Genomic DNA, 25,637 nt, shown 5'->3' with positions numbered 1-25,637 from the left:
AATGAACGCAATTTCTAAATCTGCATCCAAGTTTCAGATTTGTTTCATTTATACCGGTTCAGCACCATCATGAATGTTAAGATCAACTAACGTAATTCTTAATGAATGATTGTACAGTTTATTTAATTGCCTGTGAATGATTCCACATTGGTTAACTCAAGATTTCACTGCCAAATGTTCCTTGTTCAAGTCCCAGCCTGGGTTTTGTGTTTCGTTTCAAGTGTCCTTCCATAGGCAGACCCAGAATTTTAGGTAGGAGATGGGGAGCACAGCTTGTGCTGTAAGCATATGTATCTGGGGAGGTGAAAACACAAACATGCACAAACACACACACACCCTCCCACACGTATGCACTTGTAGAGAAGATGTAGATGAACAACTTCTTCACACACACATACTTAAATTCTTGTTACTTTCATACTACTACCAATGGCCTAGTGGTAACACTGTTGCCTTGTAATGAAGGGGTTACAGGCTCAATGTCCAGTGAAGCCACAATACACAGTCATTTGAATACCACTTTAACAGTCACAATTAGTCTATCTGAGCATAAAGAGGACACAAAAACAAATTTTGAGTATGATACAGAATAGACTAGTGTAAATATCCCTTATAAAACTTCAAATCATATGAAATATCAAATGCAACACATGTGCGTGCAGTGATTAGCGATTCCGTCTTGGTTACACCTCTGCTGGATGGTTTTCTTATCTTATTCGACAATGAAAACAACTGACAGTAGCAACCAAAAAGCTATCCATGGAGTTGCATATATTGATGATAGCAAATGCTCATTTCTTTAAATCTTATTGAATATTCAACACAAAGTACTAAGTTTTATTGTTTCTCATATAACCACACATTTTGGTTAAGTTAAAAAATAAAGACCAAAATATACGTTTAAATAATAAAAATCTGTAAATTTAATACCAGATTGTATTTTATACTTTAATTTTGATCTTTTTTTGCCTTATACAATCATACAGACACATAAGTATTCCACTTAATAATTTTCTAAAAAAAATTATGGATGATAGTTTTTAATGATTTTTCACACCAATTAATTTTATTCTTTAATTTTATGCCCATTCTTTATTTGCGTGAACAAAAATTATCTGAAAAAACACAAGTCTGTATCATTATATCTTGCACAGAATTGTACAGCCATAATAAGAGATACAAACCATTTTATGCTTGAACTGAAGTTCTAAATGATTTATTTGTTAATATGCTACCCCTACTAATATCTACCAAATGTTCACAGAGAGCTTATGCTGGTTGCCGATGCTCTTCGCCTTGGTGGAGCCATCCTCAGCATATACCCAGACATGCTGGCTCCTCAGCTATTGGCTCGGCTTCTTCCAGAGATTGGGTCGAATCCAAACGTGAAGATGCTTCTGAGGCAATGCGACCAGGAAGGTCCTGAAGATTGCGCTATGCTTCCATTGTACCATTGTCTACATACACCTGGAGGACCACTTAAGGTGAGAGTGGGACACAAACATGGCTGCATATACCGTATTTACGCGTGTATAATGCGCATCCTGGTTTTTGATAGGAAAAAGTGACAAACAATTATATCTCGTATATAATGCATAGTACAATCCAGGTTCAAGAAATGGCTTTCTTAGTTGTAGCAGAGCGTATAGAAGGAATAGTGTGTGCACTCCCTGAGTTGCCGTGGTCCACCGCCTAGATGGCAGTGGTGACGTTTGAGACTGTGCGGAAGATGCTCGCGTTGCTTACATAGCTAACTACATAAGAAACAAAAATGCATGTTACTTACGTTTGGAGAAAAGCTCAGCAGCTGGATAGTTTGAAGAATTTCGGAAATGATTTTGCTGTCTTCGAGGCACTTAATTCCTTTCTTATCTCCTTGGTGCGGAAGAAAAATCGACATTTCAGATAGTGAAATACGAGTTTAGGTAGCGTACGCAGCATGATCTTCACAGCATCCTAATTGCGAAGTTTTTACAGCAATTATATTTAAATTGTCCAAACACTCAAAAAATATATCCCCCCATAAACTATTAGCACATGATAATTTCTCTGCAACAACATCTTCCACTCGTAACAGCACATCATAAACACTTTTCGATGCATAGGTAAGGTATTTACAGCCGTCACCCGAACCATAGTCTTGGACAGGGTCGCCGACTTGTCAAAATTATTGGGGGGGCTCTGATCACTGAAATAAATTAATGAATGAATCACTCTCCCTTTTTTAAGTTTTGGCCTCAGTGTTCGGAATCTCATAAAAGCCCATGAATTTCTCAAAAATATCAATTTTAACAATACTCATAATTACATACTTAGTATATAATAATAAGTCATGTGTTTTGCTGTCTCTGGTCATAGCCCCCCCCCCCCCCCAAAGTTGATGGTTTAGCGGTCTCAGCCCCCAAAGTTGATGGTCTAGAACATTTCAAATATGAATTTAAAGTTAAGTTCATGGGGCACAATTAAGCCCCATGGAGTCGGCGCCTATGGTCTTGGATTAGTGTAAGTGAGGCAGGTACGTTAGTTGGTTCCCCGTGCAGAAAAGTTGTACACAGTTTACAATGCGTCACTTTTGAAATATACCGCACTGTGTATCCTGCCAAATGATACACCAAGTATTCTTTACCAACACTTTGTTCATTTAAGTACGGTATGTTGCTTTCCCAGTCCGGTATTTGAATTTCATCTTCAACAATGGAAATTTTTTCCCTTATTTTATTTTCAGGTTGCTTCTTCACCGAAAGATTTTTATTTTCGGTTGCTCTTGCCAGAGTTCGCATTTCATTAACAAAAGACGTCAGAGGACACTGTATTCACAGTTTCCGCCCGAAAATAAAGCAAGTTTTGCTGGTACGTAAATTGATTGCACATATGTAAGTGCAGAAAATCCGCTGTGGAGGGATGATCATCACAAGTGAACGACCGCAATATACCAAAATGGCCCAAATTAATGATTAAATTTTCCTGTCAAAACGTACTTGTAATTGTTCTTCCACAAATATTCGGACACTTCTAAAGTACTTTCTAAAGTCACTCTTAAGGATTCTAGCATTTTTTTTCTGAAGCGAAGGAATTTCGATTATCTCTAAGGACAGCATTCCATTTTATTAAAGTTGTATGTGCTTCTGATCCTTTATATATTGCCTCTGCAGGAGTCATATCCAGATCTACAGCCGGGTACGAAACACGTAGGCATCTTGTAGTTTTCGCTCGCTGCTGTCTCAAACACAATAATAATGCGTTGAACACAACACAAACTAGTCACAACGGATCAATCACAAATCTAACGACACTAAACTGAATAACGTAACAACGTTGTCATTAATAAAAGTACACGTTATTCTAGCACAACACAACACAACGCTCTACATAATGCGCGGCCGCACTGCAAGCAGAAGACGCTCGTCGCAAGCGAAGGTGCTGCCAGTGTTTCGGTGGGGCACCGCTCTATTCACTTGGCTTACGGGAAGAAACCGAAGTGCGCACACTTCCTCTTCTATACGCTCTGGTTGTAGGTTGAAAAGCTGTTGCTATGCTGATCAACAGTGAATGACATCATTCCTATTCAATGAGTCACCTGTTACTTACTATGTGGACCAACAGGAGAACATTAAATTACAAAGTGAAAAATTGTGGCACCTGGCCTTTAAACTTTTATAAGTGGTTTTGCTCATTTCCTCTTTACTTTTTCTAAAAAACTTCCAAATATATACTTTTTCTATGACTAATGAAACATTTATAGGAGGCACATTCAGGACCCTCAAACTAGCAGTTTCAAGCACAAGATTTCTTCCATCAAGGCATTTACACACTCCATATGTCATACAGTAATACATTTCAATTATTTTCTTTTTCTTTATCTTGTTTTTCATACAAAGTACCATAAAAATCAGAATGTTCCTTCCTTTTGTAATGAGCTTATTTCAACCGCATTGCAAATAAGTGTCGCCATCTTGAATGGAATACTGTTGCCATATTCAGAAACTGCAGAATTCAAGCTTTATATATAACATGATAGGGTTCCGTAATCATTAAAAAATTATTCCGTGCATAATACGCACCACCCATTTTGGAGGCAAACATTTTGGAAAAAAAGTGTGCATACATGAGTAAATACGGTATATGGAAATAACGGGTGGGGTTCAACTTATTATAGCCCAAGGATGTTTCACTTTTAATAGTTATAATTTAATTGTTATTAATTAATAAACAATTCTAAGTCGCGCACTGTGGCTGCATGGTCTAAGGCATCAAACTTTGAACTTGGGCTACAGGATGTGTCCTGGTTTGGAGGGAAGCGTAATAACTTTTCTCCTGAGATTTCGGCCCATGTATTGACCAGTGACCACCAACAATTATGAGGAAATTGGTGAGCTATGAATGAGTAGTGTAACCTGGTCATGGAAAACGTACAACAATAACTGGGAGTATATCCTGCTGATCACACATCACCCTGTAACATCTATCGTCGAGGGCTGTTGCACTACAGCTTACTATCATTATACAATTCTAAATTGTAATAAAAATAAAAATCTCTCTAAACAAATTTAATATAAATATTAGCTTGATATACCTTAATTACGTATATTAACCATAGCAGTGTTGTTTTTACATTTAAGTTTGTTAGAGTAAGGCTTTTATTTTTTAAAAAACTACTCTTATGTGTGTGTGATATTAATAGAATTTTTGAAACCTGCACACAACATGTTGCAGTGTTCAAGGAATATCTTTGCCTATACCTAAACATAATCTTTCTTTTTTAAATAAAATATATAATAACAGATACGAGCTTCAAAGAAAATCTTCAGTCATGGGACTAAACATTTTCTTAGTGTCACCCCCCTCTCACAAGTTGTAAGTAAATATAGCTTTATTTTGTTTTCAGTATTCCCTCGAAGGTCATCAGTTTGCAGTGTTTGGTTTCTGCCTGACGTCAGACTACAGATACATAGTGTCGGTGTCAAACAGATTTATCACCTGGGATCTTTCCACTAGTGACCTCACAAGGGATGTCAATCCTGGCATTGAGGGCATCATGCAGAAGCTGGTTCTTAGCCCAGACAACAAGTTTGCAGCTGCATTCACCAATAACTATCAGGTAAATACCAGAAAAGTTCAACTGTGCCATAGCGTACAAAATAAACAGGAACAAGAGTGAGTTTAACCATCATAATTAAAATAATGCTTACATTATATGAATCTTGTGTTGATTTTGTTAAATAATTAAACAACGTAGTTTGACTTTTGTTGTAAGTCCATTTTATGCACAGATTGGTTAATGAGGGCTGGACCTACAGTATAAAGTTGAATTAAAGCACTATGTGTCTCCAATTAGTATGTATTCATCCCAGGACTCCTTGATTACAAGGAGGCGACATTACTACCATGCCATCAGGGAGGTACAATAAATTACAGTACTAGACAATATGTATCAATTCGAGTTATGTTTCTCAGGAAGCCTACATGTTGTTAGAAGTACAGGGTGTATATAAAGTCTGGAACCAATGGTGGTACTGCTTTCTGATTACTGGATGACCCTGATGCTGGACTGGGAGAAGGAACCCTATGGAATGAGCACCATGGTCTCCTGACCTCAACCAAATGGACTTTGCCATATGGGGAATTTGAGGTGTATGCTGTGAAAATCCGGTCTCTGCATAATCTCTGAAAAAGGATAACCACGACTTCTCTGGATCATTTTGAAGAAAATTCAAGGAAACATGTTGAGACATTTGAGAACGTGTGTTGAGATGGTTGGCGGACATGTGGAGCATGTTTTGCACTAAGGAAAAGTGCTATTCATCAGTTCTCCCATTGGTTCAGACTTTATGGACACCCTGTCATTGAAAAGTCGTGGAACCATGAGTTGGCCTGCTTAATTAGAACTGCCAAAATTAGTCTATTTTCATAACTTTTTAAATACAGTTAGTGCCTTAACTACAGGGTTTCCCAAGGAAGAAATTGAAAATAGGTTTGAACTGATTGAAGATAATAGTTAAAAACTACAAATAAGTACAAATCTACAAATGTCTATGGGCTCTTTATTCATACAATTAGTGGATATATTAGTGTTGATGTGACCAAGCTTGATTTCTCAAGTATTTTGAAGCAGGAAGTAAGCGCATACAGAAAATCAAGTTCTAGTGGCTATTTACAATGCATTTTTGCTTATTGCTATATACTGTGACAAATACATATGTACTCACTGAGTTTTGTTCCTTCAACAGCCACATTCAGCATTACTCGTTATGCACAGTCATATGTTCAGATTCACTTGACAATCTTGGTCGAACTGAAAGAGCCAATAGAGAACATGTATCTTTGAATGCATACACAACAGGAACCAAAGCATTAGGAAAATCCAAGTTTTCTTATCCATTTTGGTTACTTTACATCCAGTGGTGTGTCCAGGATTTTCTATATACACTTTATTAGAGTTCAGTTCTCATTTTGCCACAATTTCCTGCTTTTCACGATCTTTTTTTTTTTTAGGAATACTGGGCCAAAGAGAGAGGGGCTATGAGCACCACCAATACCCCTCCCCCAGGGCATTACACTGACCACTATACCACAGAGGCTGGCAAAAAAAACAACAGAGTTTTCGGGTGAATGCCACTGGCCATTTTTCATCTACATGTCACCATGTATTATTTGTAGTTATAAAACTATTACCTTCTGATTTGCCCCACACAGATGTAGTATGCAGAAACTCAGAGAAAAATGCAGGCTCGATCAGGACTCGAACCACATGGATAAAAGAATGATTAAAAAATCAGGCAAAACCAGGGGTAGCTCAGTTGGTAGAGCATGCAAGAGACCTGGGTTTGAGTTCTGGTCAAGCCTGCATTTTTTGCTGAAATTTCTACATAGTAATAAAACTATTTCCATCACAAGGTATTTCTCAGAATGTATTATTTTTAGTTACTTCCACAAACGAATTAGCCTTATTGGTATCAACCAGTGGCGTGCGGTGCTAATACAGGCAGGGGAACGGGTCATCTGCACCCCACCCCATCTGCCCCCCACCCCCAACCTTTGGGTGTCTTAATATAATACAATAAACCAAGTAAAATTCAACCCTTATTGAAATGAACCAAAATAAATATATGATACATATGTATATTACAAATTATCAGAAGTGAAATACATGAGGCACATCAAAATTATATGACAATAATAATTTTAAAGCGAATATGATATAAAAAAACCCATTAAAAACAAAATTGTTGATGAGAATCAAAGAAAAAATTAATACAAGCAATATATGAGTGATCAGAGAAAAAAATAATGTTTTGTTGAAACTTGTTTCATCTCTTTATTCATAGATTAAGTTTCATAGAGTTGAATATTCTTGTAATTCAAACGTCCTCAATGCAATAATGGCATACAGATGGCTGAGTTCTTCCATGACATATGCTAGATTTGTAGAATTTGTTAATGTGACAAAACCCGAACTGTTCCAAACTCCCTTCTCAGGAACACACAAGAACAACAATATAATTTGCCACTGGAAGAATATCCAGTTATTCATTTTACAGAGTTTTAATAACTCGCTTGAAAATGCATTGTGTACGATTTCGTTTTAGTTTTTAATTCAGTTAGGAAAGATGTTGGTTTGCTGTATTTTCTGCAAAGTTCAATGAACTAAAAGCTTTCGTCTTCAACCGGTCAATCATACAACACTCGCAACATTCGCTTTCTTGTCCTGTCGCTGTATGCGTTGAAACTTTGGTCTTGGGGCTGGTGGAACAGGTGGGCTGGGGCTGTTCCCTTGGAAGCTATTTCGCAGCATTTAGCCAAGGTAACTTAAGGCATTTAGCAGGCGCTTAGACTGTAGAAGGTTTTTCCAGTTCATTATGAATGTCAGACGCTTGTTCATTGTCAATTGGTGAATAATGGCAAGATGGAACTAACTTAAATTTAAAAAAAAAGATGTGCATAAAATTAGTGAACATCAGGTATGCTTTGTTCGCAAAAGATTAGGAAATTATAGACTTACAACACTCAAAAGTATCGCTATGACACAAATAAATTTCAGCACATAGCAAAAACTCGAAGAAAAGCGAATGTGCTATGTCTCTCAAAGGGAACAGGTACGGAGTTCAGCTTCCGTGGGCCGTGAGGATCGTTTACCTTTGTGCGTGGTCAGAAATACTCAGCATCAGGCCGTAGAGGGTGGAAAGATGAGACGGCTGTCTATGCGACAAGGGTAGGTGAAATAAACAAACGTCCAACCATGGTGAAAGATTTTCTTCAGTGTTACTTTTGGAAATGTTGATTTTGGGAGAAAGAAGTGTTCCTATTATTCTAATATAGATAATTAAATAGCTAAAAAGGGCGATAAGTAGGAGGGAACAGCCTGTTCCCTCTGTTCCATGGAGGGACCGCCACTGGTATCAACAGTCAATTGGTGAATATTGGCAAGTGACATCTACCATTACCCAATCAAGATGGAACTAACTTAAATTTTAAAAAAAAGATGTGCATAAAATTAGTGAACATCAGGTATGCTTTTTTATCTGTTTAGCAATAAATTGAAAAGTGTTTAAACCTTAGCAAGAAACCTGTTCATGAAACTACCTTCAATTGTGAATATATTGTCTCTATTTCAGACAATATTGCTGAACACTTTAACAAGCGAGTTTGTCATCATTGACAATCCACTTCAGAATGAAGAACCTGTACAAGGCCTGTTCTTACTGAAAGCTGACTTGTTCATTCATGGCCAAAGGAGCTGGTGCAGGTTCAACATGCGAGGGGAGTTGCAGCAGAGATACAACAGCCCAGAGCGCCTTCCACTTCTCCAGATGGAGTTCACAACTCTTCAAGAATATCGCTTCATATTCTGGAGTGGGGATCTTAACGAGCAAGATATGTTGCTGCACACAGTGAAAGAAAGTGGACCACTGGATCAGTTAGAGTTTCATAGGTAGATACGGTGAATTACACTCACTGGATGTATTACTACATGTAATTTTTGTTTCATAGTAATTAGTGTTACTGTCCTGATTTGGTCTCATATGATCACAGTTGATATCAACGACAGTCACTAATGCTTGGCTGATATTTTTTGGAAATCCTTTGAAGTGTGTAAAATGATGAACCAACACTACTGCACAGTTCAACAATCCAGTCAATTATGCAAAACTTAGAATTTTTATAAATTCTGCACCAAAATTATGCAGTAAAAATGATTTCTTTAACACTTAAACTGCTAGGCCAAATATTACATTCTCTTGTGGAAGGCTGGACCTTTTTTGATGGCGTATGTATATGTAATTATTATGCATGCAACCTGTGTAATACACCATTTTAAAATATCTTCTTCCCTAGGCCATGTGTATAACAATTAGACACACCGTAGTAACAAAGCAGTTTGATACACACATTTCTTTTCAAAGGAGCTGTGTACAAGAACTATGTACGCTGCCTGCAAGTTGGGTATCAATTTGATACACATGACCTGTGACAGGAAATGCACTGTGTATCAATTTGGTACACACGGCAGTTAAAGTGATAATGAATAAAAACTATTTTATATTCTGGTTTGCTCACAAGAACATCTATGGATTTCTTTTAGCACAACTGGTATATTTTTAATGCAATTCTTACCTCTCAAAGGTTGAAATAGGGCAATCGCCATTTATTCTTATATTAATTAATGATTACTTGTATGTTTTTGATGTCTTTGGAGGGACACAATTGCCCTCTTACCGCTCTCCATTAATCAGTTCATGATTATAACAACTGTTAGGCAAGTTTAAATTTCTATAGATATTGGTGTCAGCAAAAATTGGTGAGATAATTGGTATTGGATCAAATTTATATTGACTCAATGATCATAATGCTAAACAACAAATTAACAAGTTGAATTTTCAACATGAAATAACGTGTGTAGACTCTTTTAATTTATTTTAAAACTTTTAAAACTAGTGTCTTGATGCTGGTCTCTGAAGAAGAGGGTCGGTATAATGTGTTATGAGGCCACAGGTGCTTGGTTGGAACCCTTCTCAGGCATGAATGCACAATATGCCCATATATGACCACTCACCTTTCACTTGGCATGAGGGGACCCAGGTGAAATCCACAATGGGAATTCCAAAATTTTGGTATGACCCAGTACCATGATGACAATTGGAGAGCTATTTCTAAGCAATAGTGGCAGACATCATTCTTGAAAGATAGAAAACAGTGTCAATGGGACTCCATGCACTGACCACTCATCGGACACAGAAAAGCTGCTTAACAAGCCTTGGCCCCACAAAGGGCTGTTGCACAAAGAAGTTTAGTTTTAGGAACTAAAGCATTTTATCGTCCTGCACTGTGGCCATGTGGTCTAAGGTGTCAGGCTTTGGGCTTGGGCTATGGGAGGCATGCAGGTTCAAGTCTCCTGGTGGGGAAAGAGTAACAACTTTTCTCCTGAGATTTTGGCAGTGTATGGGCCATCCAGCATGGCCAGAAAATTGGGAAGCTATGAAGAATAGTGTAACCTGGTCATGGAATCCTATAACAACAACTAGGGGTGCAGAAGGGGGAGGGGGAAGAGAAGGGGTTCATCATGCTGACCACACCACACCTCATAAGTGGTTGGATGATTGCCCACCTCTGCTGAGACATGTGGGAATGAGGTCGGCAGTTGGTAGGTAGACATTGGCCATCAAGGGCAGTTGCGCCATGGGTTATTGTGATTATTATTTATAAAGCATTTTATTATCTCAAATACAAATCATCAACAAAATATCCATTTTTCATCGAAATTTTATGGATAAAGGTCATTCTGTAATTACAATAAAAAACAAATTGAATTTAGAATTATGTAGGTAATTCCCTACTCAGTGTCAGCAACAAACTACCCCATTACTTCAAATGTTTCTCTCCACAGTGCTATGGTAATGACACCTGAGAAGACCATATTGTATTGCTGCACACAAGAAAATGGGAATAATGTGGACGTGTTTACTTTTGGTGAAACCAAGTGGGAACATAGCCACACATTGCCTGATAACGAAGAGAACATTCTTCAACTGAAACTGGACAAAGCTGAAACAATCTTGATTGGCACTACAATGAGTGGTTTCCATGTTTGGGATCTGACAGCAGAGACGGACATAATGCTTCGTCTGCCACATGGAATCAGGAATATTTCCACGATACCTCTCGTGTCAAATTCCTGTGTCCTCTCATCACAGAAGGATTATGCAGTGGCTGGAGTCAGGTAAATTTCATTTTATCACATTTTCAAAGTGTTCTATTCATTTATTCTCTTAACACCGCAAAATATGTGTACTTGATAAATTCCTAAATAAAGGTAATTTTGGAATACAACTTTTTGTAAATTCATCCTATACCCAAAACTGATGTGTTATATTTTATTAATTTTGGTGGTCATTGGTACGATCGGACTGGGAATTTCTACTTCACTGCTTGGCATATTTCCAGTTTGCACCATTTTGCTGGGTGGTTTATCTGTAACTTAAGTTTTGGTTATTGTGATAATTGTATTAAAATACCATTGTTTGCTTATTATTATTGATTTTTAATTCGTGTTCATTTGCACCATTTGCCAAAGAGATATGTATCAGTTAATATTAAAAGTGGTCAAGCACATGCGAATGGAAATGAGGTTGAACTGGTCAGTCAACCCTCCTTGGAAATTTGTATCAATCATATAATTAGAACTCCAGTAGAATATCCAAAGGCAAAAATGAGGATTCAGGCTGGAAGTTCATGCTTTTATACTCCACCACTTAATCCAAAGAATAAATGAGTTATCAAGGTTCCAAAAGTGAGATTTATATGTAACAGGTCAGTAAACATACACTTCATGAATTAAAATTTCCCTCTAAACTTTCAAAGATGTTATTGAACAGAATGTGTCAAGTTCATAACAAAAGAGAATATGCATTTCAGTAAATTAACATTATGAAATGTGAAAAATAAAGAAAAATTGTTGTTCTGGATACTTACTCATCTGGTGTATCTCTGAAAATGGCCTGACCTCCCTTACAAAAAGTTCCTGGTGATCCCCATATTTGGATACCATAACTGCAACAACTAAAACCCAAGAGTTGCTGTTGATGTTGCTACACCAGCACATCTAGCACCTAGAAAGGACCAAACCAGACATTCACCAAGCAGTGAAACAAGAAGTTCCAAAGAGAATGGTGTCAGTAGCCATCGTCAATATTGGAGCAATAACAAATCAGATTCACAGAGAGTACATACTTGTAGCAGTAACATTACAATTCAATATAAACACTGTGAGAGAGTGAGCAATTTATACTGAATATTAATGCTTAATAAGAACAAGATATAAACAAGACAGCATATTGAAACAGAACAGTTGCGTTTCCCCTCTCTTCACAAAAAAAATAATAATTGAAATACAGAATGTTAAACTTTTTTCTCTAATATTCACAAGAGTAATTTTTATTTCTCTTTCAGAAAGAATCTGTATGTTTGGAGCATGGAGAATGGGGAACTGCTGAAGGTACTTGATGCACATTTTGGAAGAATTATATCCCTTGCAGCTCTGACTGTTGGAAATTGGAATTCGGTAAGTTATGTTAATACATTCACACCTTGTGTTGCTTGCTGAGACTATACTTGTTGTAATAAATCAGCATTTTTTAAAAAAAATTCTGACACTTTCATAGTTTATTCTAGTCGCACAAGTAATAAGGAAAAAATACATGTACTCATTCTACAAAAAAAATTGAGCATAGCTGAGCCATTCCATGTAAAAGTGGACAAACAACTTTATTTTTATTTTTTTTCAAAGTGTCACTTTTTATGCATGAAATTAAAGGGAAAACTAGCAGAATTTTCAATTATTAATACAAACATTAGTTCCATGGCTTTTAAATAACATATTGTTTCAAACCTATTACTTTTTACAGTAAAAGTTGGATTTTATGTGTGGTCTCCACTTAATTTTCTTTTATGATCATTGGAAAGCTAAATTAATTCTAATTTAGTTCTAATTTTCTCATTGATTGTTTCTATATCTCAAGCTCTGAAGTATCATACTTCATTTCTGAACAAACCTTAGTTTGAAGAATATTTATATTTATGATAATTTTCATAGCCTTTGCATTGTACCATAATCCTTCAAAGTAAATAATGCATACATCACAAAATTTGTCACATCTGCCCCAGGCAAAAAATGTTTATGAAAAAAGTATGTAGAAACTAAAAGCATCTAAATGTCGAGTATAATTTGCTTTGTGAAAACAAAATAAAATTGTTTCACTAAACCTATACATTTCACAGTTTTTTTCTGAAAGTCTCAGGAAGGTCCTAAAGTTGTGTCTCAGAAGTGTCACACGCTTCACAATTACAAAATATGTATTTTCTGTAGCTGTAAATTGATATGGGGGAGAAATATTCTGAAATTAAATAACTTTGTCAAGGGAAATGAAATGACCTGAATAGATAGTTACATATTTGAAGGTGAAGGTGCTAAGAAAATAATTAAAGAATGAATGTAAATTTGTCTGAATGTTACACCCGTCACAATGGAATTGCCCAGCTAATGATAAAGAGCTACTAAGAATGCTGTGACATATTCATACATTGTACATATTTATTTATATTTGCTTCCATCATTTACAGCTATGAAAATAAAGGTTTTGGTATGGTGCACTGTTGCATACCACCAGGAAAAAATTATTGTAATAATTATCATTCATTATTTACACCAATAACGTAATATTTTGTTATTATTATTTGCATTTCTTCTTTTCTAGGTCATTACATCATCCATTGATCGAACAGTGAAAGTCTGGAACATCAACAATATCTTTGAACAGGTTCACGTAATTGACCGCCATGAACTGCAAATTGACTCCATCAGGTATGACCAGGTTGTTAAGTACCATCAGCACCAGATTGACAATTTCGAATTTGTGGTAAATGCCAAATGGGCCAGTCCTGTACAAGCATATGCAAATACAAATGACATGTCAATATACTGTGTGTATATATATATCACCTAATCCCTGTTTCAATTTCGAAAACTTTTTTGTTAATGTGATGTCGTATATCATTCACTGTGATTTCTGCTGACACTTTTAAACCAGACTTACTCTATTTTGAGTTTTGACTAGGAAAACACATGTATAACATTAAGGAAAATAGTACATACCTGGTCAAAGAGCTCTCTTGGTATCCAGGTCCTGTCGTCAATATTGTGCCAAAGTATGAATCCCATGCTGAAACGATTCATCTCTGTTGTTTTCAAACGGTCTACCTGGCATAAAATGATCCAAATGGCAAATTAGGTGATAAACAGTTGGGGAGAAGTCTCATGAATATGAAGAGCGGAGGAAGTGGTTCTTATCTTAACTCATTCTTTGTGACACGTGGAGATGAATGGTATCATATAAGCCAAAAACACTATGTCTGCTTCTGATGAAGTTGTGGGTGCATTTCTTGCAGTGTGGCAAATAATGGTGCCAGTTCATAGTTTCCAAGGGATCTAAGGGAGACATGACGAATGGTGCCAGCTGCAGACCGCAACACAAACAGAAGCACCTTTCGAGGATGGAGGGATGGTTTCAGGCAGCACCTGGAATGATTTACAGAATCCAATCTTGTGCTGATAGGTGATGATTGCTGTACCAGACTCATTTCATTACTGGTCACAATTTGATGCAAAATTGCTTCAAGATTATTCCTTAGCATGAGAGAGGTGTACACTTTGAGTTGAGGTGCCTTGACTGGAGTTAGGTCATGGAGCACCCACGTATTCAATTTTTTTACCTTTTCTATCGCTGCCACTTGTCAAACCATACTGGAGAAACATCTGAGCCATCACACAGCACTTTGCCAGGGCTAAGCTGTGTGGTAACTCACAAAGTCCATAAGGTTGACTTTCAAACGATATGCCACATGTGCACAATAACACAAGTGACAAATGGCATGTTCATGAGCCATATCTATTCTGAAAGCTGTGCTAATGTTGTCCACTACAGTGCAGCAGTATGACTCAGTTGGACCTAATACAGAAAAATCACCTCTAGGTTGTGAAGTGGCCCTTGTTCACTTTGATGGACCACTATCACATAGGAGTACAACTCACGGTCAAATAACCAGATCATCACTCAACTCTCTGCCAAGTGTGCGGCATAACACACTGTCACGGTATCTAGTGACATGTGAAACGCAGTTCGATATAAATTATTTTTGTTTATTGATTCATTTTATGTTCAAATATAAAAGTGTGAGGTTCTTTATTTTGTGGATAAATTTGTATCCGAGCCAGACGTCGGGAGTTGGGGACGGGTTTTTCTTGAGTGACAGCGGAACTGCCTTTTCGGCTTAGAACATGACATATTTGCACCAACACGGAGAAAAGGAAGGACTATTTTCGTTGCTACCGGGCTTCAAATCACAGCGGGGAGCAAACCCATTCTTCACGGATGACCAGAAAAATCAGCTGGAGCCCAAGCCTGCAAGGATCGAAGACGCGTCGGCCACCGCGTTTCAAGACAATGGACAGAGGTCATTTCCATCCCCTGGGAAACCGAAGCGAAGCCACCTTAGCGTCATTCCCAACGGACAAATTCGAAAGGGACATATAAACAAGAGTACCACGATTCCAGACACAGTTTTGACCCGGATTTCATAGAGAGAGCAGCTCCGCGCTACACTCTCGTGTGATTATTGTTTTGTGTCCGTGAACTTTGTTTCCTTACGTACCGTGAGCGAATCGCAGATAGAGAGTTACCAGTGTGCACCTTATTTTGGTGAAGATTACGCGGTGATTTGTTTTTGCCAAGCGTGGACTACATAATTATGGGCGGCTAAAGAAGATAGAGAAGGGAGTCCGTCGACTCCCCTGACGCCTGCAACGACGCAGAAGCCAGCCAGACGACGCCAAAACCAAACACTGCCCGAAACCCGTTACCAGAGAGAGAGAGAGAGAGAAGGACGTTTCCAGATCGACGTTCCAACCAAAGCCCGAAGGACGTTTCCAGATCGACGTTCCAACCAAAGCCAGAAGGACGATTCCAGAACGACGCCCAAACGAAGCCCGTCACCAGAGAGAGATGATTGCAGATCGACGTCCAATTGATGCCCGACACTGGAGAGATTCCTGACCGGTGCGTGACCACGTACACCTGACGCTAGTGACAAGAGGAACGCCCGAAGTACTGAGGAGGTGCAAGTACACCATATCGTCGCAATTATTCTTCGTCGCGATCGACCTCGGAGAACAATTTCGCCACAAAGGAACCGTGTGCAAGTCCCGCGTCCAGGAGGGATGGACGACCACGCAATGTAGCAGAGTCCGGTAGAGTATACTTCAGAGGGTCAATGTCCATGTAAACGTGCATTGTTAGTATCAACACCGTACTGTTAATGCCGAAGTCTCATTTATTTGCAAAGTTACTCAGGAAACCCCGAACCTAATTTCCGTGTCTGATAATCTTTGGTATTGTTGTAAAAAAGCGTAATTTCATGTTCAGATGTTCTAATTTAATTGTCTGCATTCAGGATTAGAAGCTCCATTTCATTTCTTTAATATTTAGTGTAAATTGTCAAAGTGTGCTCCATTTCTTGTGTAACCGACCACCCCGTCGCGCCATTTAATTTGTCAATAGTTGACTTATGAGTCCTTGTTAATTGTGGAAAGCGTAGTTTTTTTTTTTTTTTTTTTTATTGCAAGGTCGTGCGCATGAAGTAGTATTATTTGTTGCATAATGGTTTTTGATGTAATTTTTGCTCGCGGCGACGATTGATTTGTGTATTCCGGCAGCTGGAGCCAATTAAGTTTTTTGCATCACTATGTAATTGTGTAGTTGTTCTCATTGGACGAGAGAGGCTTATGTGTATACCCCCGTCCGAGAAACTTGTTAAATGTCGTGCTTACGACTGGATGCATACGTTCATTCGAACGAAAGATTTAACCATGCCAACCCAATTGTCTTAGTTAACCACTTTCCGAGGGCTGGCACTTAAGTTAATTTAAAAGAGCACAGGAGCTGGCAGACAAATGCCCTAAATTCACATTACGGTTTAAAACAAAAAAGGGAATGATATGTTAATGAGATCCTTCATTTGTATCTATACTTCACATGTAAAAATACCTCATGTGTGTGAAAGAGAGAAAGAGTGAATGTTGTGAGCGTTTGAGGAGGCTTTGTAAACAGTTGTTGATTGCAATATTTTTTTTGTTGTTACAATATATATTCACTTTTTACCATTCGTCAGTGTTGTTATTTGACGTTTTTTCAGGTACCAGATATTATGCTATTAGTGTTTTATGATTGTTCGAATCTACATATCAAAGGTAAACAAAACAGTGTAACATTTCAAGGTATTAATCTCAGCCTCGCAATAGTATGACAATAAACGACCGTCTCAGTACCGAACTTGAAAACCTGGACCGAGAGTCACGACCGGTTTCCCGTACACATAACGACGTTTGGCCCCGTGCCGGGGTATGATTGAGACGTCATTACGGGGACTGTGAGTACACTCGTTACAACACGACATTAGAAACTGATTCCTTTGAGCCTTCACTGGTCTTACCCACTGTGTCATGAAAATAGACATTTGAAATGTACCAACCCAATACCCAAACCATACTCAATAAGTGTCACCACCACAGCTAGTAAGGAAAATAATAAAATTTAAATGAAATGGACAGAAAACCTGGGACATCTATACCCATCCTCGTAAATCAATTGAGTAGACACAAGGAAAAGCCTAATTAACTCTGGCAGTGTAAAAATAAATGTGCCATATTGAAAAAATCTGTTACATTAATCATTATACTTCTACAATAATAAATAAGGAAATACTACAAGAGCTATAAAATAAGGAAATTCCATAATTAATTGATTGTATTTCAGGCAGTTCAATGGCAGAGTCAACTGAATGGCACGGTAGGTTGGTAATTTTGCAAAACATTTCTTGCAGAAAAAATAGAAGCGTACAGTATATAAATTAGAAGTGGAGTTCATATATGTAGAATATGCGTTTGAACATCAGCTCAATTTTTCTTTAATGTCTTTGCAGTTTGTCAATAGAGGCAGGGATAGCAGTTACTGTGACTCGTGGTTGTGTAGGGGTCTGGAATCTTCAAACTGGACACCTAATTGCTCGTCTGGCTGACAGCCCACTTGGTGCTATTGTTACCCATGCTGAAGTTACACCCAATGGAAAGTATGGGTCCTCATTTTTTTATTACTTGCAGTAGATTTACAACTAAGCTTACAAGCTATAATTACATGTATATTTTTATTTTATTATTGCCTAACTATGTGTAACAGTGTCTTACCTTAAGCTAACTATACCAATACAGGGTAAGTCAAAATGATGGACCCGATTTCAGACATTTATTCTGTGAAATATAATAAACAAATGTTATTGTGAGACATGTGCTAAGAAAGCTAAACTGTCAAAGTTTTTTCAAACTATGTGAGCACCTCGCCTAACACGACACACATCAAGCCGATAGTCTATCTCCTGCCAAACCTTGTGTAGCATGTTGCAGTCAATATCAGCAATGGCTGCTGTGATGCGGGCACGCAGGTCATCCAATGTTGTTGGAAGTTGTGGTACGTAAACATGATCCTTGACAAAACCCCACATGAAGAAATCACATGGGGTCAAGTTGGGGGAACGAGGTGGCCAATGAAGGAGAGGTCGATCCTCCGGAGATTCACGGCCTATCCAACGTTGTTCCAATGCCCCATTGAGATGGTCCCGAACGCTGCCATGGTAATGTGCAGGGGCACTATCCAATTGGAGAATGAAATCTGTGCTATCCTCTGAAAGGTGTGGAAGGAGCCATAGTTGCAGCATATCAAGGAAAACAAGTCCTGTAAATCTTTTCATGGGAAATGGCACAAAAGGCATTCACTTTGGGGGAATCACATTTGTATTCCACAAATTCATGGGGGTTAGCAGTTCCCCAAATCCTTACGTTGTGTCTATTCACTTTCCCTGAAAGGTGAAAAGTTGCTTCATCACTGTAAATTAACCTCTCAGAGAACCCATCCGTTTCCATTAATGCGAGGAAATCAGCACAGAAGGATGCACGCAAAGCATAATCAGTGTCTTTTAAGGCTTGAACTAGTTGCAAGCGGTAGGGTTTCATTTGTAAACGTTTCTGCAGAACCACCAGACAGTTTTCTGTGGAAGTTGAAGTTCTCTCGCTGTCCGGTAGGTGGACTTCTGTGGACTCAGCACGAAACATGTGCACACTCGTTCCACTGTCTCTTCCCCAGTCGACGGATGGCCAGTCGATTTTAGTTTACAGATGCAGCCCAAATCTCTGAAATGTTCATACCACTTACGAATGGCCTTCCCCGTAGGTGGTTCTCTCCGATATTTGGTACGGAAATGCCGTTGCACACTAATCACAGACTTGTTCACATGATAATCAAGCACACAGAAAGATCTCTGTTCTATAGTCGACGCCATTTTCCTGCTTGCTGCTGACTCCTAGCGGTAGAAAGTGGAAACACTGCGTGGAAACTAAACTTTGAAAGTTAACCTTTTGAAGCGCATGTCTCACAATAACATATGTTTATTAGATTTCACAGAATAAATTTCTGTAATCGGGTCAATCATTTTGACTTACCCTGTATAATTGTTATAAATTTCAGAGAAAATACATTACTTTATCTAAAACAGGCCTTGGTACTTATTCTTATTCTCAATCGTATGTTGTTTATGCAGAAGCACATGGCACAAAAACACTTGTGGTTTTGAGTGCAAATGTTCATCTCTCTGATGCAAAATGGCTGTTCCTCACCGTAATTTGTACCTGCTGATGTGATCATATAATAGCCAATAACTTTCTGATCTATCCTATAAGAGTTTGCAGCTTCTTTCAAAATTCTGCTTATCTTCTTATTTAACCAATATTAAGGTATAATTTACTGACCATGCTTTAGTAAAGCTGTTACATATGCTGTAATTAATGAGGTGAATGAACCATTCGGGTATATAATGAAGAATTGTAATTTGAAATTGAACAGATAGAAATTTTATATTAGTATTGGCAAAAATTTCATATCAATACATCTGTAATAAAGGTTGCACCATGGGGACATTCAAGAATTTAAATGAACTTCAGAATACTACTGGACATGAGAGGAATACAGATTCTAGCTTAAAGGAAACCATAGATCTTAAGAATTAGTGTATGACAATAGTTTATCTTAAATGCCTCATAGGGAAGAGAAGATCCATTGACTGAACCATTATATCTCAGGCACTCCCATGCATGGTTGAACATATCCGACACACGTCAGCTCGAGTGCCAGTAATGCCTTGGCAATAGTCTTAATTTAATCAGATAGTCCCGTACTGTGGCTGTGTGGTCTAAGGTGCAACCTTTGGACTTTGGCTACAGGATATGCACAGGTTAAAGTCTCTGGGGATAAGCGTAACAATTTTTCTCCTGAGATTTCAGCCTGTGTATGGAACCGGTGGCCACTCACCATAGTGAGGAAAATGGAGAGCTACAAATGAGTAGCATAACTGGGGTCATAGAAAACCTACAATGACTTCGAGGTCATCGTGCTAACCACACGTCACCCTGTAACATGTTGGATGATCTCCCTCATAGGCACTGGCCTCAAGGGGTGTTATGCAATGGGTTATTATTATTTAATTAGATAGCTTGTCAATTACATGAGTCAACTTGGGAACTGGCATCGTGCACTCCAGCGAGGGTTTATGGTGTTTTTTGAAGACCTACTCGGTCCAAAATTCCTACTTCGAATCAAACTTGTCTCCCACCATTGCTGAAGCTTTGATTCTGTGTGACAGCCTGTTTTTATGGAGATTTAAGTCCATTTTATGCAAAGTTGGCTAATCAGTAGAGGCACATATTTTTGGTAAATAAAAAAGCAAAATTTCAGTATAAAAAGTGAGTCAATTTCGGGTTCAAAAGCAGTAAATAAAATAAAATATCGGTGTTATAGCGGTGAATAATCACATAAAAAATGCTACATAAAATGACATTTTGGTTTTAAAATTGTGAATATAATCCTGAATTTGATTTAAAAACTACACTTATTCCACAGAATTAACATTTCACTTCTAATAGCACATTTATGTAGTTATCCGAGTATTAAGTTTATTTCTGTGTAAAGGAGTCAATTTTTGTTTCTCCAATATTAACAGCAGAATTAATCAATTTTCCGGGAATTGAATAACTCTCAGGATAATTCAGACCTCCGAAGGTGTCGCGTCGGTGAATAAACCCTAAATTTCGTGTTTAAGAGTTAATTTCGCTTTTTGCAGTTCATTTCGCATTATTTCATGACAAAACATGGTCACAAAATGCATCTCACACCTTTCAAAAACATGAAAAATTAACACTACAATGTGTTTTTTCATCAAAAACGAAATATGCATGCCCCTACTAATCGGGGATGGACCAACAAGTGGGATCCAAACCACTAACGTGTCTCCATCGGGAACTGAAGCTGGGACCCCTTGATCATAAGGCGGTGACGACTCCACATAATACTCTTTCACTGCATGTATAATACTACTATCACCTCATAAACCTTGCTTTTGCAACTAACAAAACAAGTCCCAAATGTTCCAGCGACTTTTACATACTACATAGAAATTTCAGCTAAAAATTCAGGCTTGACCAGGATTCGAACCTGGGTCTTTGGAATATGGTGCCATTCCTCTACCAACTGAGCTACCGAGCCAGCCCCGGTTTTGGCTGAATTTTCACTCTTGCTGTTTTACCAGCGTTGAATTATATACTGTACATAAATTAATGCAAATATCTTCCAGGTACATAGTGTCTGCAGAGTCCGGAAACATCCTGGTTTGGAATCGACTGACAGAGCAGGTACTTTTCAAGGAGGAACAACAAGGAATGATGCAACTCTGTCTGTTGGATAAAGGACATCAATTCTTTGTGATCTCAAAAACAGGAATGACAGGAGACGGAAGATGCCTGTTGGTTACGCGTCAGATCCCTGATGGAACAGAACGCTACAGAGCTGAATTTTCCTCCAAAAACTTCAGGCCAGCAGTAGTTACCAGCGACGGCAATCAGATCGTAGTACCAGGTTACGAAAAGCAGAAATATACCTTGTATGTTTACAACAGTAAAACAGGCTCTCTGCTACATAAGGTGCCTCTTAAATATAGTGGTTGTAGAGAGATGACAGGGATCATTCCGATGCCTAATAAATCACAGATGGTGGCGGTGGTTGCAAATGAGAAATGCTTAATTTTAGACATTAAGAACAAGAAGCTGGTAAGAAATGTTCCTAAATGGGGTGGAAAATGCACCCGAGATGGAAAGTACGGCCTCTATGCTCCTTCCAGAGGTGGACTAGAACTAGTAGAGCTGCGTCATGGGAATACAGTGAGGACTTTCATCCCAAGAGTTGCAGAAGGTGTCTTCACAGTGATCTGCATGTTTAACAAGACTGATGAATATGTTCTGTATTATCACAGCGGAAAGAAAACCCTCCGAGTATTCAGGCAAGTCTTAATACATAAAGTAATTACCAGCACTCTGATTTATGTAACATAATAACTCGAGATATGCATGCATTGATACCCAAAAAAGTGTGAAATGAAGGACTCTGGTGTAAAACATGATAAATGAAATTTTGGTCATTTTTCAATTACAAATTAAAATGTGCCATCCTTTAATTTTCGAGAGAAATTGCCATGTCATACAATTTCCATTGGATTGAGTGAAGCCTTCTGAAATTAGTAAGAACACGAAAACAATTTACTTACAGTATAGCTTCTAATAAACTTTTTTCTGAATGAACTCGGAAATGACCAACATGTCACTTACCATGTTTTCCACCTGAATATGACCTACATAGCTGAAATTATAAAATAAAATCAGCTAAAAATTACAAAGTGTACCTTTCATTAAGCATTTAACTACATCATTACTTTTTAATTTCCAGTAAAGTACTCTTTATAACACATTGATCCTACAAGGAGATCAAATATACCAACTGAATATTTTTTGAGTAAAAAAAAAAATCATTCTCATAGCAAATTCCTAGTTAATCCACTTCTCTCTCATCACTTAATCCTAAAATTTTTAAGAAAATGGATAAAAAAAAATATTTTCATCACTGGCATTAAGTATTGCTTTATGAACATCTGGTTATAAATATTTTTTAAAAAAACAAACTAAACCTAACCCAAAAATATGCTCTTGTACTATGTTCCTGCCATGTTGTAAATTATGCATTTATATGATCAATAAAATGAGCATCACAATCTTTACAAAACCTAGAAACATATTTAAATTACCTAAGGCATGGAAAATCAGTACAGCATAAAGATTATAACACCATTAAGCCTTGTTTCCATGATTATGAAAAACTAAATATGCTGACCAAGGCAGTAATTTATTTTATTAAAAACATAAGTTTTTTAGCATAAAGATATGTCAGATCATAACAATCTGAACCCTATTTACGATCCAATATACATTTCATGATGAAATACCGCAAATTCATTATCACAGAATGAACAGGTTAAAATTAACTTCCTACATAAATCCATGCAACTTGCAAAAACCTACATTTTTTTTCACACATTGATTTAGGTGACTGTCACCAAACACAAAAGGTTGTTTGTTCTGGGCTTAATCTACTGTTTGAAATGTGCTTGGAATGAGTCAATTAAAAAGATGTACTTTGGTGATTGTATTTTTCCCTTGCCATTATCACTGCATTCTGTCATAAAAAAAAAGCTTCTAAAATTAAAAATCGTTGATTGAATAGCCTTGCCTTCTGTTGTAGGACCTCTGATGCAAAAATGATTGCCAACTACAGAGTACAAGCTGAGCTGAGTGCAATTGAAAGCACTGCTGATGGAAAAGCTTTGGTCCTTGGCACTGTGGATGGTTGTCTATCTGTGATGGCTATAGCAGATCCAGCCAAACCACAAATGAAGGAATTTCTAACAAATTTGCCATCCAGGGATGAGGAGGTAATGTTCATTGCAGTGGCATGCCCAGGATTTTTGAAAGGGGTGGTTACGTATACTTTTTCTAGTAGTCAGTCCTTATTTTTGCTGCACTTTCCTGCCTTTGATGTTCTCTGTTTTAGGAATTCAGGATCAAACGGGAGGGGGGGGGGGGGGGGAGGGTTATGACACCCACAACCCATCCTCGGACACGCCACTGGTTCATTGACATGACCAGGGCTTAAATTTTGCTTCTCTTTTTTTCCTTCACAATAAAACGTAAGTGTGCTTTATTTGATCTTGCAAATGTCCACTTCAGAAAGAAATGTCTTGCTTACACTCCCACACAATAATTGTTTATTCTTGTAAGTTTTCTATTTCTTTTTGAAAAGCAGTTACAATTTCATGCTGTGATTATTTTTATGAAAATAAATGTTCTACTTAGTTTCCCAGTATCAATGTAATTTTATTTACTTGTACTTTTCTTCCAATTCTCTCTTGTATGACTGCTCCTCTATTAGTGCCAATGTGCTTGTTCATACAATTATATACAGCAACATGCATGTATTTTGTATTTTTATCTTGCATTTCTGCCACTTTTGGCTAATGAATGAATGATTTGATGCTTTTTTTTAAGTCCACTTTATGGACAGTAAGGCTATTTAAGACTGGACCTACAGTTTAATGTGGGATTCGAACCACTATGTGCCTCCACCGGGTATCAAACCTGGGACCCCTTGATTACAAGGCAACGACGTTTTGGCTAATAAGGATGAGTGTTGATTAGATAAATGAAGGGGCACTCACAAAGGAACACTCGTGCTCAGGTTGAGATTTAAAACTGGGGTGATGAAATCAAAAGTTGACCACTTAAATAGCAAAGTGGATTAACGGATTATTTCAAGTTAAATAATTTCTTAAGAAGTACATGTATTGTTTTTTTAAAAATTCTTGCAACATAAGACCATAAAAACACAGTTTGCATATAGTATGAACTAGAAACTCAGTATAATGTACAGTTGCAATACATACATGCATATTTGTCACTAAGTATCTTTACACTGAACTGCAATTCTTATTTCAGTGGAAGAAAAAATTGGAGAAGATAAAAGCATCTACAAGATTCAAGGCTGCAGCAGCAATTGCGAAGCTATCGACTCAGTTTCAAAATAAAACTGAAGAGTGACTTGTTCACAGCAATCTTTACTGTAAATATGTATTTATGTGTAATAAATTTCTTCAAAATTAAGTGTATTAAATATCCTCTACAATAGTTACAAATAAGATGTCTCACATGCTGACTTCACTTTTCACAATTCATGTTATCATATTTTGTCAGGTGAGGTAAATAGCATATCCACCCAGAACAGGCCATAATCCCATTAAGTATTTAATTACGACATTGCATCTACTATTATCACATTACTCTTATTTAGCTTTAAAGAACACTTTATTTGATATGTGCCTCTGTAATTCTTCTCCTTCTTCATCTAGCAGATGGTGCACCTGGCAGCAAAGTAATTTGGAACCAGCTAAAGTAAATTAATTATTAAGGAAATATATCCTGATTCCCATTCCTCACCGAACATATTCCAACACATTGCCATTGTGTAAACTTTTTTTACACATATTTAAAAAAAATATATACACATGTGGAATTTTAGATTATTCCAAGAGACCCACCCCTCGAATTTTGG

General features: G+C 37.5%; 1 protein-coding gene across 3 annotated transcripts in view; it reads left to right on the top strand.

The window, feature by feature from the left end:
• Nucleotides 1-25,214, top strand: part of LOC145998457 (NACHT and WD repeat domain-containing protein 2) — a 78,780-nt gene extending 53,566 nt beyond the window's left edge. For all 3 annotated transcript variants that reach the window (XM_083134868.1, XM_083134866.1, XM_083134867.1), the window contains 10 exons: nucleotides 1,265-1,484; nucleotides 4,886-5,098; nucleotides 8,613-8,929; nucleotides 10,883-11,215; nucleotides 12,445-12,556; nucleotides 13,749-13,855; nucleotides 18,028-18,174; nucleotides 21,781-22,482; nucleotides 23,775-23,964; nucleotides 25,025-25,214. In XM_083134868.1, the coding sequence (XP_082990994.1) occupies nucleotides 1,265-1,484; nucleotides 4,886-5,098; nucleotides 8,613-8,929; nucleotides 10,883-11,215; nucleotides 12,445-12,556; nucleotides 13,749-13,855; nucleotides 18,028-18,174; nucleotides 21,781-22,482; nucleotides 23,775-23,964; nucleotides 25,025-25,126 (2,443 nt within the window). In that variant the 3' untranslated portion in view covers nucleotides 25,127-25,214. The remainder of the gene's footprint in view (nucleotides 1-1,264; nucleotides 1,485-4,885; nucleotides 5,099-8,612; nucleotides 8,930-10,882; nucleotides 11,216-12,444; nucleotides 12,557-13,748; nucleotides 13,856-18,027; nucleotides 18,175-21,780; nucleotides 22,483-23,774; nucleotides 23,965-25,024) is intronic.
• Nucleotides 25,215-25,637: the final 423 nt, after the last annotated feature.

This window comes from Lepisma saccharinum, chromosome 14, assembly GCF_977018435.1.
Source record: "Lepisma saccharinum chromosome 14, izLepSacc3.1, whole genome shotgun sequence".
Lineage (NCBI taxonomy): Eukaryota > Metazoa > Arthropoda > Insecta > Zygentoma > Lepismatidae > Lepisma > Lepisma saccharinum.
Note: the sequence above shows the minus strand (reverse complement) of the source record. Positions and strands in the feature narration are given on the sequence as shown.